Raw genomic sequence first — 16,643 nt, 5'->3', positions numbered from 1 at the left:
GGTAGGTATAACTGGCTGCCATCTCTCATTATCAATCAATTATCCCCTTTTAGAATTTTCTCCGGCAACGGTTAGATTTTTGAGATGCATCGGGCTTCTTAAGTATCTTTTGCTGAATAAATCAAACCCGGTATTCTACGGAATTCCAGGGTCGTCATGTCATTTGCTAGTTGCCAAATACGATTGATTTTATCAATTGCTAATTGCCACTCGCTTGTTACTCCGTTGCTTAATTGTTAATTTGTTTGTCATTCACCAGCGCCACCAATGCCATTTTAAAAATGGCAGGGGAAAATGAAAAAACCATTTTTATGTTAAGCGGTTTTCCGGTAAAACTTCGGAAAGACTGCAGAAAAAAATTCTTTTTGAATTTTTAATCTTTTGCGAAAATACGGGAGCGCGGATCCGTACTCATGGTACTCCAAGATTAAAAAGGGCGGCCTCCCAAACTATGAAGCATCATTGCATTGAGCAGTCCATTATCCAGTTCATTTTCAGATCAATTTCGAATTTATTTTAAAAATGACATGTAACCGGCTATTCAAAGAATTAAGAGATTTAAAAGAAGGTAAGCTTACACATACCGTAGTTTGTTGTTTTGAGAGTCCGTATTTGACGTTCGAATGATAAATGCCGGTGTATGCGTAAACGTTACTATCCGTAGTAAATCGTGTAATCTAGCGGCAATGTGACGCAACATTTAGCCAATCATAGACTGATTCGGCTACGTCATTTTCTAAATATGGAAAATAGGCGGAGCCTGCTATTTATGAATGGGACGCATAGAAAAATGTATTCTTAAATATCTAAACAATTCAAAGTCAATATTTTTGAAAAATTTTGAGCTCGAAATATAGATATGTGAAAAAAAATTAGAAATGAAATTTTCTAGAAAATGGAAAATTATGTGACTGATTGCGGCGCCATCTGTCATAAAAACAAAGATGGCCGCCATTGAAATTCTGAATGAAAAATTCATTTTCTTCGGCGAAAAATGATTTCTAATCGGCGTCGTATGCTGTTTTAGATTCGGAAACGATTAGGGCCGCTTTGGTCTGGTCTATTACCACACAATGGCCCCGTTTGGGGTGCCTGGAACGATTCTGCTCGTAGTAATCGAGCTTTTTCTAATCTGTCAATTGGTCGTCCCTGACCAGAGCTCGAATCGGTTTTCCCCGAAATCCCGGCGGATTTTGACGGTGTATTCTATATCGGGCGAGAAGGAAAGTCTGGTTTTAGCTGAGAATCGTCGCCGCAGAAATATCCTCACCACGGGGTATGGGAAAACGTTCTCGCCACGGTCTAAGCCTTGTAGACGATGGATTTTATTGAATGGCACCAGCAGCAGTAGAATTGTGGTTGGCCGTAGGCCTAACGATTTATGGATATTTCGCGTGATTGCTGATGTCAACGATCTGGTTTTGCTTCAGCAGCGGAGTCCGGTCGTGTTGAAATGTCGGTTTCGGAATGATGGTGTCAGTGATTTGCCTCAGAATTTTAGACCTCTGCATGTTACCAAGCGGTTGAACCGTAACCCCTCTCCCTGGGTAAGTCATGATCTCTACTAATGTCTATTTCAACCTGACTTGAGAGCATACTGGATGGCCTAGCTCGGTCTGTTAAGATGATACATACTTGATAAAAGTCTTATTATGACCAGAAAGCACTGACAGTGGTCCTTAAACATTGATTTATTGAAGGATATAGGCCTAAAAAGAATGTCTGCACCGAAAAGGGGCTCATGAGAGAAAATTGACTCCATAATTTGACAATAAGTTTATCAATATGTTTCCATGCCTACCAACTGAAGTTTGGTATGTAGGCATGGAAACATATTGATAACCCTTTCAGTGTCTACACCGCAGTGCGGTGTATAAATCAGTGATAGATATTGCTAGTACACCGCACTGCGGTGTATTGATGTAATTAGTAAATATTTCTTGAAAAATGGCAGCACCTGTCATAAGTGAAATACTAGTAACTAACGATACACTGCACCGCGGTGTAGAGGCACTTTAGTGGTACTCCCGTTATTGGACACACGGGTGGAATTTTCAAAAATTTCAAAATTATCTCTAGCACTATAGGGTTTTAATTAGTCAGCCCTGAAAGGGTTAAACTTATTGTCAAAATATGGAGTCAATTTTCCCTTTTAAGCCCCTTTCAATGAGGACATTTTTGAAGACACATTGTGTTGAAAAAATATGAATTTCATAGTTCGTCAGTAGACCCCTGCTGTTATTATCAAACTTTCTCGGGCAACTGGCCCCTTGATTGTGACGTTCTGACGAAGATGCGACGTACTTTATGCACGGCCCCTAAACCCAGCCTGACCCCGCTTTGTGGAACCCGACCCTGGTTGTAGCTGAAATGATACCTGATGGTTTTCTCTGATTTTTTTTAGCAATTTGTGATGACATGTGATGATGGACTTCCATATTGTGTGAACTTTGAAATGAAAGAAGGTAAAAAAAGACGTGATTCTTTTTGAATTATGAATTCTGTGAAAAGATATGTTTTGGCAACCTTTTTTTTTGGAAAATCGCAGATGTTTTTAACGAATTCGGTAGATATTTTTTTACATATCGTTTATGAAAATTTTTAAGAAGTTTAAAAAGACTGTTTTTTTTTTTTGGAATACAGCAAAATCTCCAAATCTTTTCACCGAATAATGAAAATTTGTTTTCCAGAGTTGCGCATACATCATACACTTACGAATGCAGCAAAATTATCCATCAAAATCTTTGTGTTCGAAGTAGAAATGAATTCGTTCTTCATCCTTTCAGACGCTATCCCTGTGATACGAGGCATAGGTAGAAAACTTTTGTCGGTTGCCGTCGAAGAACGTAACGATGACGGCCGTTTACCGGTGTCGTTGTTGTTCGTAACGACTGTCGGTGTGGTCAGTGTCATTGTGATTCTAATACTACTAACTCTGTGTATATCGTGCAAGAAAATGCCGAAACCCGAGTAAGTTCATTTATCTAACTCTTAATTTATCGTCTTTTCGTAACGTAGAATATTCGTGTAATTTCGAGTACTAAACAGTTTGAAAATCTAAAATGCTCACGGACTTATCCTGCAATTTGACCTGGACACCGGGTTTCCACGTTTGTCAGTTTAATTCGATTCCGTATCCAATATTGCGTGAGTCCAATTTCAGTCTGAATCCACAGTTCAGCGGGCTTCATTTGACTGTGGCGGGTCCAATTCCACGGTTGAGTGGGTGTATTTTGACTATGCATACAGTCAGTTCCACAGTTGTGCGGGTTTGATTTTTCTCTGGGCCAAGTTCCACAGTTATGTGGGTTTCATTTGACTCTGGTTGTGAGGGTTCAACTGTGGACTGTTGACTGTGAATTTAATTTTTCCCTGGGACAGTTCTACAGAATTGTGAGGGTTAATTTTGACTTTGAAATTAGTCCCACAGTCGAGTAGGTTTCATTTGACTCTGGACCCATTTCTGCAGTTGAATGCGGGTTATATTTCACACAATCGGTTCACGATTGGGTTACTAAAAAATCACGAAATCTTTGCAAGATAATTTCACGATCACAATGAAGCTTGTAATTACTAGCACCGAGTTGCGTAATGAGGAACTACGGCGCTCGGAGTTCGTAGTCGACGCCGTGCGTTTACGTGAATATGTATTTTCAGTTTACCCGATGATGAAAACATCACCTCTGTGAGTATGATCAAGAAAAATGTGTCTCACGTGGTAAGAATCACTAATTTCTAACAACATTTTGAGAGAAAAAAATGAAAATTTGAGTTTTGAAAACTTCAGTAGACTCAAGTCTCTTACTGCGGTCAAGTTGACACTGGTAAAATTTTACCCCTAGTTGGTGTAGAATACAGAGTAAGAGCTTATGAAATAGGGTGTACTCTGTCTCTTACTAGGTCAAGTTGAGTTGGTAAAATTCTACCCCTATTAGTTGGGGTCAAATTCCTAGTAAGAGCCTGTGAAATACTTGTACAGTAATTTCCCTTACTTGGTAAAGTTTAGACTAATTAAAATCTACCCTGAGTTTGTGTCAAATGCTGAGTAAGTGTTTGAGAAACCAGTAAACCAGTAAAAAAGTCTATCCCAAGTTAGTGTTAGGTTTCATAGTTGAGGGATACGGTAGTTGAGACAAAAAGTGGTTTTAAAGCCTAAGTCTGGTCTTGAGTTAGATTGGCTACAGAACTAAGATGGTCTTAGACTGGTGTTAAGTCTATAACCCTGACGATGGAACCAAGCCTGGTCTCTTACTCGGTAAAGTTGAGACTGGTAAAATTCTACTGCGAGCTGGTATCGGTTTCAAATACTCAGTAAGAGTTTGAGAAATAAATTATCTTAGGCTGCTATCTCTTAGTTTGTTTAGTTTTTCTCTGACCAAATCAGCTTTTCTTTTAGTATTCATTTAAAAAACTAACTTCCTAACAAAAAGTATTAACTAACCTTTGTATTCAAAGTTTTCCGGTACACGTTTTTGCCTCAACTCTTTCTTGCAATTTTGTCGGACAACTTTTTCCGTTCGATCTGTTTCAGGGACCTTTAACCGTCGAAAATGTAATCGCTTTAGAAGCAGGGAACCGTGCCAGTCAAGTAAACGGAAATGCCCGCGGACATAAAAGGTATTGATTAGCTCAAGGGATGCATTCATTTTGTGCTTCATTGAAATATTTTTAAAGAATTGCGTAAAATGATTATTCGAAACGATGATATTAGATATCCAATTGTATTGTTTGGGTATAAACTGGGTATTTTCAACAAAAACATTATTTAGTAGAATAACACGGTATGAAGAAATTACGTTTGTGATTTTCATGATGTTTAGATATATTTTGCAAATGAAATGAATGTGAGAAATTGTGATAAAAATGAATTTATCGATTCCTTAAATGAAATAAAAAGGATATGAAGATATCCTTAGAATCTTGAAAAACGTTTTCGTGTAACCTATTTTTTTTACAAAAACTGAGCTATTGAGCAAAACCTGCAGTGTTGATGATATAACAAATTATTTTGACAGGTTCTTGAAACTAAGCTTTCATCATCAGAGAGATAAAATAACAGTAATGATGTACAATAATCATAAAATATAAATGTCCCTCAAGAACTCCAGGGGCCAGTTGCACTAGCGACTTAAGTCCAAAATTGGTCTTAAATCTTAAGACTGGTCATAAGTTGTTAGATTGGCTATAGAACTAAGTTAGTCTTTGACTGGTCTTAAATCTAAGCAATGACTTTGCAACCATGGGTGGATCCAGGGTCTGATTCATATTTTTCATTTCCCTTAAAATTTCAGGCAAATTTAACATTTTTTTGGATCCATCCTTAAGTCTGAAGTAATTCCAAAATTAACTGAAATACTATTAATTTCAGTCTACTAGTCAAACTAGGGCTATATATGATATGGACGCAGTAAAATCTGATAATAAATTTTCAGAAGAAAAGTTATTTCCAAATTTCAGGAACACGTCGACTGGCAGTAATCTTGACCGGCGTCTGCCCGACCCGCCGTCTTCTGTTGCTAACGCCACGTGCGAGTCCGACGCTCTATACGCTATAATACCCAATGAGCGTCTCGGTAACCACAGCAACGATAGTCCGTTCAACCACGGCGCCGCTGGCAACAATGGGGCGGCCGTCGGCGTGGAGTCGCCGCGTAAAAAGCGCACTCTGAGTCGAGAGCGGAACGGTTCGTGTAAAAAGTGTGAAAACGTGTCGTCTCAGGAATTGCTCTATCAGGTCAGTTCAGTCTTCTCATCACATTATCCCCTATAGACACTAGAAGAGAAAAGATGACACTGCTTCCACGTAGCTCCAAACGATGTCTTCAAAATAGGCCTACCCGTGTAGACTGAACCTCAAAAGTTGACTGCAGCCATATATCCCCCCAATGACTATCAAATTACTGATAGATACTTCCAGAGAAACAATGGCTGCTTCTATAAATCATGCGATGATATCGTCAACTTATGTGTATAGACCTTCCAAAAACGTGGCTGCCTCCATGAATCCCCCCCCCCCCCGTTACTCGCGTTTGTTTACTCCTGGAAAAGATGGCTTAAGGCATTTTTTTCGTCTGGGATAAAAAATTTTTGAATATTTCGTTTCACCACGTACCTCTAATTGGTCGAACTTCAACCAGTGAAACTGTGCCGTCTGAGTAAACCATCGTTTTTGTATCCATTTTGCAATGTACTGATAGATTGTTTAGAAGAATATCCTAAATAATCGAACCCATGACGTCTTATCGTTTATACGCTTTTTCAAATTTGCAGAAATTGAACACTGAAGTCGATATCGCTGATGAGATGATGATGGTCGACGAGTCGCAGCGCACCGGCTCGACCGACGAGAATCTGTACGCGGTCGTCAAGGATAAATCGGAGAAATCGAGCAATGGCGGCGACAGCGCGGGCGGCGGCGACACCTGTTCGCAACAACGCGAACTACGCTACGAGAACGCCGACGACCTGATCAATTTGAAACAGTGCATCAACAAAAACTGGCCGGACGAACGAAAATCGGACTTTTCGCCGAATTCCGAGCGACATTTCAGCCCGCCGCCGCCTCCACCGCCCGCTTTGCCACCGCCGGTCGGCTATTCGCGCCAGTACTCAAACATCGACGACGCGAGCACCGAGGCGCTGTATTCAGAGGTGTCGGACGACTCCTCGTCGGTCGATGCCGACGAACGCGACGTCGACACAAAGCCGAAGCACCGCCTGTCCTCGTTGACGCGAACCGAGCAGACGCTCATCGGCGGCAGCGACGTCGACGAACAATTCAACGAGGACAGCAGCTACGCGAGTTTAGACGCGGCCGTCGCGCCGCCGATACCGCAGCGTAACTACAACCCGGACGAGGCCGGGCCGGTGAATTCGACGGGTAACGTCGGCACGGTCGGTTTCCCGCCGACTGTTCTCACTAACGGAGCGGTTTTCATGGACGGTAGGTGGCGCTTTTTCGGGATATCGCGCTCAATTTCGTAGACGAGGTCTTTGCATAAAATTTACAGAACCCTAACCCCAGACATGGCAGAATCAGATTCGCAGTTTTAACAACTTTCTCTTCAATTAGGGCCTGATCAGGAGGAATCAGACAAAACCAGGGAATTCCTAGTTTATTTTCCCTCGCTGGGAAAGTTCAGAAATTCCTACGCTTTTCTCAACAATCAGGGAAAAGTGGGGGAATTTTTGGTGCCTTGTTCTTGCTGTGATGAGAGTGGCACAAGCAACCTCATCAGACGAAATGCGGGTAATCCTATGATCTAATGGGGGAATTTTTGGTCAAGGATTAGGGAAATACAAATATATCAATGGATTCCCTGATTTGTAAGAACCTTGACTCGATAGTCGAATTCAACTCACGACTGGCAAACTGGGTTCAGAACCGTCTATACGCTAGTAGATGCTCTTGATAAAATGCTGCCGCAACCAGCAATCATTTTTCATGAACATCTTTTAAAAAGTATTGAGTTTTCAGGCAAAATTCATGTGAAATCGTTTATCAATTTTAGAAAAAAATACCTATTCATCTCCTTGCTTCCTAGTGCCCTTCTCTAATGTTCTTACCGTCTGATTGATATTTTTTCTCCTCTAAATTTCAGCTGACCAGTTGGACCCGCGTTACAGTCAGGTGACCGCTCGCGAGTCGCTAGCCAGCATTCGAGAGCGTCAGTCATCATCGGTAGCTCCGCCCCCTCTACTGCCGGCCATGTACGAGGACGACGGCATGTACGAACCGATCGACAGCAACACGAGACCTCCGCCGTTACCACCACCGCTACCGCCACCTGGCGGTGCGTCGGCTAGTGCTAAAACGGTTAGTTGTTCGAAGAATATCGGATGTCGTTTTGAACGTGGCACTCCCGAGATTATCCGATGACATTTTGAGCTATGCCTTAATGTTGTGGCTGTGGGTAGACGCTTGGTATCCGAATTATGATGTTATTCTCAATAGGTCCCTGATCTAGTCGCTGGCTCCAAGAGAAAACGCTGATGTTGTCTGAAAAAACCGGGCATTTGACGGACTAGATGCTCCCTTCATGGATTATTAATCTTTTTGAATGAGCCCCTTTGATATTTCAATGAAAAGTTCACTCCCTCAGTCATCCTTCTCCCCACTGTTATTTTTGCTCGTGTCATTTCTTTTCAGAGAGCGACCAGCGAACAAATCGGGGGCGCCATCTATCGGCCCATGGACAACGCTAGTAATAACTCGGGAAGCGATTACTACGCGGAAATCAACTATGGATCAACGGGTAAGCCAATCATATTCTATTTTTCGTTCCACATGTCGAGTCAGCTTTTCGAGATAGGTATAACCAGTTTCTTGTAGTAGAAGTTCTGGCTTCTCTCCTCGATAAGAAACCTCAAACTCACCGATAATTACCTCAGTGGCTGGTAAGGATTGCGGTTTGATCCCGATGAACGGAGATGTAAAGCTGAAAAAAGACTTTTCTGTTTGTTTCTGACTTAATTATGATGCGGTTTTTAGTCCTCGATATGAAATCAAAGTTCTCGTTCATGATGTCCCCAGGGCACTTCCGTACCTTTCCAATCTCAGATCTCGAAAAATTTGACATTGAACTTGTTTGGCTGATGGTCGATCGTTCATTTTCTTCTTTTTATGGAATTTTGCTACAGCTAAGTCTATTTTTGCTATCGCATATGACGGACACTTTCTTCCTTTGGTACGAAATAACTTGCGAACGAGGCTAAGTTTCTCTTCGGAACTTTCAAAACATTCAATGCAGTAATAAAATCTCTGACCCTATTGAATTTCATTGGATTGCGTTGCTTATTTATCAATTAAGTTATTTATTTGTCGTTGAAACCACATTACGTTTCGAAAGGACACGTGCGCCGTTAAGTATATTCATGCTGCACACACGCTCACATAGACTAGCTGCTATGTGGTGTATTGATCTATTCACTACTGCTAGCTACGTTCCAGTATATGAAAAGCACGCCTTGCGTGTGGCCTAGTTAAAGTTTTCCTGGAAACTGTTAATGATTCAACTGCGCGCGGCCGTGGTAAACGCTAATGGCAAGCGTGCATATTCTAAATCGTTAAAATAAGGAGTAGGCCTATAATGATCTATAATGGCCTATCTTCATGAATTTTAAATGCTTGAACTCTATTCACTTACATTTAATTTTGATACTGGATTAAACATACACCATCATGTAGAATTTAGGAAAGTCCATATTAAGAATTTCGTTTCTTGTTCTTTTCTGCTCACTAGGTGGCGGTACACCTCGTGATGCTAGTGCTGCCCTGTACAGTGATATTGATGAAGTAAGGGCCGGGGCGCTACACGCTGGTATGGTACAACTACAAGACCTCGCTTACGCAGGTAAGATTTGTTTGAGAATTTTTCTTCTTAATTGTTGTAATGGTTATTTTAAAACACCAATATTGATGAGCGGAGTTTCGTAAAGATCCGAGATCTGAGAAGTAAATATTTTACTAGAGTAGACTCCGATCAACTCGAATTCATTGCGACCGGAAAAAAATCGAGTTAAGCGATTTGGGGTTTTGACGAAATTCATCATTGAAAATCATAGAAAAATTGATCCTGAATAAAACATTCGATCCTACGATGGCTTGTTTGACAATGAGATGCGAAATAAAAGTAAATTTACTTGGTGGGAAGAAAAATGAACGATCATGAACATCTGCGGTGTTTTATGTTTTAAAATGCCTCAGATCATTAGAGCCGCCTTTTGTCTCGAGAAATACTGATTCGATTTCTTTGATGTATATACAGAAATATGAAAGATGTCACTGAAGTTCTAACCGTTGATTACTGATTAATTGGGACTCTTGCTTTCTTATTTCGATGAGATGTTCCTGAAAAATATTCGTAGAGTAGCCGTGTTAACCAGGTTTGAAATGAGTAACGAGTAGTACTGTATAGTTTAACTATTTATTTGACGCACGAGCTTACGCTTCTAATCAATAGAAGCTCCATCAGGTGAATGAGTATAGTCAATAGAAAAACAACAGTATTTACAGGTGGGCTGACACTAATTACAGAGAACTGAGAAGAGTAATTACAAATAAAAGATGAGTGACATGATAATTAATAACTGAGTGAGTGAGTAGAAAAATATTCAACTTGTTACTGATAGTGCTTTTCAGATGTTGACAGTCACGCATGTTTTTTTTTTACAGGCCAAACCATCAATTACAGTGTTGTAGTTATCCTAATATTTGTTTTGTCGATTCTAGATGCGGACAATGCGACGACGCCGGTGACGATGCGTTCGACGAATTTCGCCGCGCACCTGACGAACGACAAACGCTCGAAACGCCACACGATCCACGGCGACATGGAACATTTACTGCGTCGAATAGCGGCGGACGACGACGCCGACGGAAACGAAGTAGGCGGAGCCACCGAGCTTCCAATTTATGCTCAAATCGATGTGAACAAGAAGAAATCGGCGGCGACGAAAAACGACAATCAGCAATCGGGGCGTGCGCCAGGCGAACGATCCAACTTGAACCGGAGACTTAGTCACAGTTACGAGAAACTGACGTCGTACGCGTCGTGCCCGTCGCCGCCGCCGCCCTGCGACGATCCGGAAAAATGTCGCGACGTCGACCTGGCGACGTTCTTCCCGGTGGTCAGTTCGGTGCCGGTCGTTTTTAAGAAATCGAACACCGGCGGCGCGCGTCCTAAAACTATGTCATCGTCGACGTCGTCTACGGCTGCGGCGTGTAATAACAATCGGTTCAGTAATCGCGTGAGCGCCGAAGCGGGCGCCGACAGCGACGGCGTTTTATCGTCGGACGCCGAATTCCGCGAATTCGACGTCATGGAATCGTCGGAGACCAGTTCAATCGACGGACCGTATCATAAACTGGCCGACGCGTCGTCGTTGTCCATGCCGGTGACGACGGCCGCGACGTGCGGCGAGTCGTCGCAATTCGACGCCGGCGACTACGCGACGCTGCGTGAAGTGCAGACGGAGTTAGCCGGCGCGGCGGCGCAGCAGCAGCAACAGGCGGCCGCCGCGCAGACGCCGCCGCCCGTCGTCATCAATCTACCGTCGCTCGACGGGAAAATCATCCGCAAAACGAAAATACCGAAAGGACAAAACGACCCGATGTTTCATATCAGCAATCATCAACTTCCGAAGAACTTCTGGGTGCGACGCGAGCACGTCTACGAGAAAGTCGACGATCAGGAGCCGTCGTCGTCTTCTTTGTCGGCGGCGGCGGCGAACGAAAGCGGCATGTACGAACCGATTTCCACGATTGGCGAGGACGGCCTCCCGGTTACTTCTTTATAGACTCGACGAAACGCGAGGAAAGCCTCATCGACTGTCGCCCGCAAAATCGTGATCGATTCCTTCTGAGTTATTTGACTGCCTCCCGGTTACTTATTTATGGACTCGATGAAATGCGAGGTCGACATTAATCGTGATTTATTCCGACAGTTTTTGTGTCCGCCTCCCGTTAGCTTCTTTATAGAATTACGAAATGAGCGCTTGATTTTAACGTAAGAAAAGCTCATTCCGATATTCGATTCTTACAGTTCGCGAGGACGAGCTCGCGGTGACAGCTTTATAGACTCGTCAGAGATGTCGACCTCAACTATAAAGCAGGCAGTTTATCCTGAAATTTTGATCGTATTCTTGTCTTTTGCGACGATGGCCTCTCGGGTGACAGCTTAATCGACTCATCGAATAGGGAGGTCAGTCTCGACCCTTTCGAAGATGGCTTCTTAAATTTTGAAAGAATTGATGAGGCGGTTTATCTCGAAATTTAAACCATTTTCTTCAGTTTTGTAAGGATAAATTTTGAAAATTGAAAGTTAAAAGTGAAAATCAAAATCAGGACTAACTCGCACGCAACTGGGTCTAGGTCATCTGAAGTTATCTGTGTCGCCTTAGGGAAATCACCCTACCCAGTCAAATTCTGTATAAGCCCTACACGTATCTGATTTAGAATCCTCCCCAACCCAGTTTCACGGTTGTGAGTTACGAGTTAACTCTCGAGTTACAATCAATTTATTTTCAATGAGTTAATTCAGAGTCAAATCTTAACTCTGAACTGGAACTGGACGCTGATGCTCAAGGTGTTTTTATCTGCGAACGAAATCACCCGAATTTATTTTTTGATCTTAAGTGTCATTCGTAGATGGAAATGTCGTTGTCGAAATCGTGCGTAGAATGTGATTTTTAAATCAACCCCTGAAAATCTTTGCGTTTACTAAAAGCTAGCATTTAATCGTTTTATGATAGATGTCTCCTTCATAGAATCGGAGATCACCTTTTCACTGGGTGTATTGAGGTGGGCTCGTCGAATTGACAATCAATTGCCATTTGATGCGCGTAGGACGAACTCGGCTCATCAATGAGTATTGTATAAGACTAGTCATTGCGCACCGTTTAATTCTATGTTCTGATTTTTCCTGAGAGATGGTGAAACTTTCACCAGTTGGTTCGGGCGGTTGGATGAAAGAATGGACGATTTTCTGAGCATCTAGGGCCAACTTCGGTTATGGGAGTTAGTCGACTATAGTCGAACTAAGCGAAACCGAATGTCCGTTAGTCTCGGAAGTATATTTCGGAAATAGTTCAGAAATTAAGCGCATTGGGTTATAAGTTCAGACCTCTAGTCAACTAGATACAAAAACCGAATTTGGCCCAAGGTGATTCTAGAACAACGTGGCCGGTAATCATTTGCCACTTAATGAGTAACTATGGTTAGTCGGGTTGTGAAAACGTAAACGCGGCAAAAATATAGGGTGGGCCCGGACCCCTTAGGCTCCCAGATCCGCCCTCGAATATATCGAGTTAAATCAATGGTTACATTGTAGTATCACATGTTATTTAATGGTGCCCTGATATATCATTGATATAGGACTACATCGCTATATTGAGATAAATCACTGATTATCGCGATACTTTTGATGTATTTTCATGTCTAAATCAACCAATCGATCAATCTCGATACCAATGTTGTATCGGTGAAGTTCATCGTTAACGTGCCTCGATATATCGCTCTCAAATACCTCGATATATCGTTGCGTATTTCGACGTTTCTCGAGGTGTCTGGATGCTTTGTCAGTCTTTTCAAACATATCGCAGCTTTTTCAAGCTCTGGGACGTTAAACGTGAAAGTTTATGTGCACACGTGCAGTTATACGTATGATGTACAGTTTTTATCATAGGATATTTGTATTCGTTGTAATGATCAAATGAAGGCGCGATGTACGTTTTCCGGTGTACAATGATGCGGTACATATTATGTACTTCGGTTATTGTTATTATTATTTTTTTCATGGTGTACATTTAAACTTCTTGATATGTACAAATATTACATTATTATCTAACTGAAAAAAATGTACAAATTACTAAATGAGTCATATGTACGTAATGAAACGGTACATAGAAATGTGTTTGAAATGAGTGGAGAATGTACATAGAAATGTACTAGACATACACAGTAAAAACGTCCACAACAAACACCTATGGTTTCGGGCAAAATGTGCGCAAGGAAGCGTTATGAACTTTCGCCATCATGCCACCTTGGGATCACGCAAGTCATTTATTTCTCAATTTCCCTCCTGATTAAGTAGGAATTGTTGGTACCATGCGCAACCATTCAGTACAATTACCCAGTAATAAACCATGAATAGTGTACATTGTTAGTAGACTGATCGATAATGAACACTATCGCAATAACAACATATCATTTAACAACTTTCGCCTGTCCAGACATGCTTGTGCGTGCATTGTGTTAGTCGGTGAAGTTAAAAAAATATTCCTTTGGTGTCACTTTTCCCAGTAATGAGGTATTCATTGCATATTACTCGAAAAGGAAAAGCGTTTGTCGTCGAGAGGTGTTTGTTATGGAGGGTTTTACTTAATCTTTAATGCTTTCAAAAAAGCAAAATATGTTCTTGGAAATATACCGCATTGTTCTGAGGGTTAAACGAAAAGGGGCACCGGTAAACAAAATCGTACTTTCAAATGTGCATGAAATTCTACTTTACTACGCATACAAGTGGATGAACTTAGAAATGTGTTGAAATATACTTGGTTATAATGTACATAAACGCACTTGGAAAATGTGCTTGGAATTGTCGCGCATTAGTGTGGATGCACGTTAGATTTTCAAACATTGTTGCTTCACTGGGGGCCCACAATTCAAAAGTCCGGGCTATTGTGTTGATATCCATGTTTTAGCTCTCGGATATTTTTTGTGTGCAAAAAAAACGCTTCGAAAAATTGCATTGATGAAAATTTTATTTTCTTTTTAAAATCGAATCGACATATCTAGTCAGTCTGGTCCTCAACAGATGGCGATCGCAGTCAGTGCTTCTTTCTTTTATGTATTCCGTGTAGAAAAATTGTTAAATCGGAAAAATCAGTTTTTTCAACGATCCAGCTCGGTGATGGGTCGTTTAGTTATTACGTACGCATTAGGGGAGGGGTAAGTGCAATTGCCTACTGTAATGCTTAATGTATATGAAAAATGGCCGATTTTGCGTACAGAGGGGGGTCGAAAAATTCTAATTTTATGCGTACGTAATAAATGAATGATCCCTAAGAGATACAGTTTCGCAATCAATCGATTTTCTTTTTCATTTTAACGTCATCGATTGTTTTGGAACATTTTTCGACGAATTTGGTGCTAAATCTTTCTCTTTTTTGCTCGATTTTGATAATCTTGAACAAACGAACGAATATTACTGATAACTGATAAAAATTTTGACGTTAATTTAAAACATACATATCAAGCATTTATTTGATCTTGTACTTTAAAGTGATAAATCTACATTGTTTCCATTTCGGCCTGGTTTTACCTTGGAGTATTCAGCGATTACTCAAAGTTCTGTTTTACAGAGCTAATGCCAGATCCACAGTTGTAGAGTCGGACTCCGGAGTTGAGAGTGAGATCAGTTCGAATGCCTCAATGGGGTGAAAATTAGTTCATTTTCCGGACCAATTTCCCTAGTTGATTGACATTTGACTCGTAGGCAATTTTAAGTATAATCTATGGAGTCCTTTCGATAAATGATTAGACTCCGAGAGCCGAAATCAGTTCGTTGTCAGTACCAGGAATTAGAACTGGTTCCCTTAAGGGTTTCGACTTCGATAAAATTTCCAGATGAATTATTGTGTTTTTTATCTAGTCAGACTTAACCGACAACTAAAGAACTGGTTTCGAAGTCATGGCTTAGACTTAACAGGGTCCGATCTAAGGAATGAGAGCCACTTGCCCGGGGCAAGTCCGATTGGTGGCACTATCGTCCGTTGTATCGAGTGAATAAAAAAGTATTGTGACATAAAATTGCACTATTAAAGACAGATTAAAAACGACCGGACGAAATTTGGAAGTAAACTGATCACAACTCTAGAGTCAGACTCAACCAAAGCCCACGGAAGCGGGCCCAGATTCGGAATTTAAAATCGGTCCATTTTCAATAGAGACCATTTTACGGTTGCAAGCCGCCATTTTGTTATGGTACTTTCGCCTTGTTGACAGTTGCCAGTAACTATTAATAACATCAGTAAATATTACAGTATTCTTAACCCCTGTGTATCTCTGATTTTCAGTTATGTCACATTCCTTCTTTTTTTTTAATTCGCACAACCCGAAACGAGAGCGAGATCAAAAAGAAAATAAAAAACTGTGGCCAGTTTTTGCCGAACGGGTCAGAAATAGTTTTTAAAATAGAGAAAAAATGACACAACGATACTGGACAAGAGTACCCTAATAAAACGGCGGCTATAGCGACAGTGAAATAGTAAACCTTCGGTTCATGGATGCTTGTGTTCATAGATTCTTACTGTCCACGGTAAACCCTATAACGGTTAAGATACATTTATCCCACAACTGCGGAACTTGTTCTCTGTTCTGTATAGCCGGATGCCGGTTTCGATGCAGGTAATTTGGCTAAGAAAAATGACACCTCGTTTCTCCAAAGCGGTCATTTTGTTAACTGCAATAAAATTTGTAATCGGTTCATTTCTATATAGTTACCGGGTCTGTTATATGGTTAATTCGATCATGATTGAAAAAAAGTAATGTACAGGGTATATAGGCGGCCGACCGGGTCAACTTTTGAGCCCAGCAGAAAGAGAAACAAGGTATCGATTACTTTTTAGCCTTATGAAAGATATTTTCGAAAATATGCGTTCCTCTCAATGATTTTATATCGATCTCAATCATCTTTTACTATAGTTTCGTTTGAATGATGTGCGATCACACGGAGTTGATTTGGGCCGGGAAAAATTGGCACGGATCAAGCTCGTGCCAAATTTGGCCCGTGCCTAATTAGAGAGAGTGCTCACACGCGAACCACTCACTCGATACTAAACAATGCTCAAACAAAGCGAAGTGGCTCATTTCCGGTGCCAGTTTCAGCAATTCAAACGCGATCATTTGTCTCGTGCTGAAATTTGTCTCTGGCCTGGTCCGACGTTTTTGGTCGGGCCAAGTTGGCACGGGCTCATTTGGCACCCGTGTGAACAGTTGTCCCGGGCCAAAAGCGCTCCTGTGATCGCGGCTATTAAAGTCTCCGCAGTTCCTCCGGCTGTTCGTTTCCAAAAACGAAATCGGAAAATTAAAAAACGCCATTACAATCGACAAGAAATTTTTAGTTTTTTTTTTATTGTACATA

The 16,643-nt window shown here is 41.4% G+C and overlaps 1 protein-coding gene across 1 annotated transcript; it reads left to right on the top strand.

Annotated features, from left to right (window-relative positions):
• Window positions 1-954: 954 nt before the first annotated feature.
• On the top strand, window positions 955-16,643 carry LOC141909481 (uncharacterized). Its single transcript, XM_074799865.1, has 11 exons — window positions 955-1,547; window positions 2,405-2,465; window positions 2,787-2,970; window positions 3,658-3,718; window positions 4,532-4,617; window positions 5,458-5,734; window positions 6,271-6,943; window positions 7,602-7,816; window positions 8,150-8,255; window positions 9,243-9,353; window positions 10,232-16,643. The coding sequence occupies exons 1-11, from the start codon at window positions 1,074-1,076 to the stop codon at window positions 11,296-11,298; spliced, it is 3,315 nt and encodes a 1,104-aa protein (XP_074655966.1). The 5' UTR covers window positions 955-1,073; the 3' UTR covers window positions 11,299-16,643.

This window comes from Tubulanus polymorphus, chromosome 8 (genome assembly GCF_964204645.1).
Source record: "Tubulanus polymorphus chromosome 8, tnTubPoly1.2, whole genome shotgun sequence".
Classification (NCBI taxonomy): domain Eukaryota; kingdom Metazoa; phylum Nemertea; class Palaeonemertea; order Tubulaniformes; family Tubulanidae; genus Tubulanus; species Tubulanus polymorphus.
Note: the sequence above shows the minus strand (reverse complement) of the source record. Positions and strands in the feature narration are given on the sequence as shown.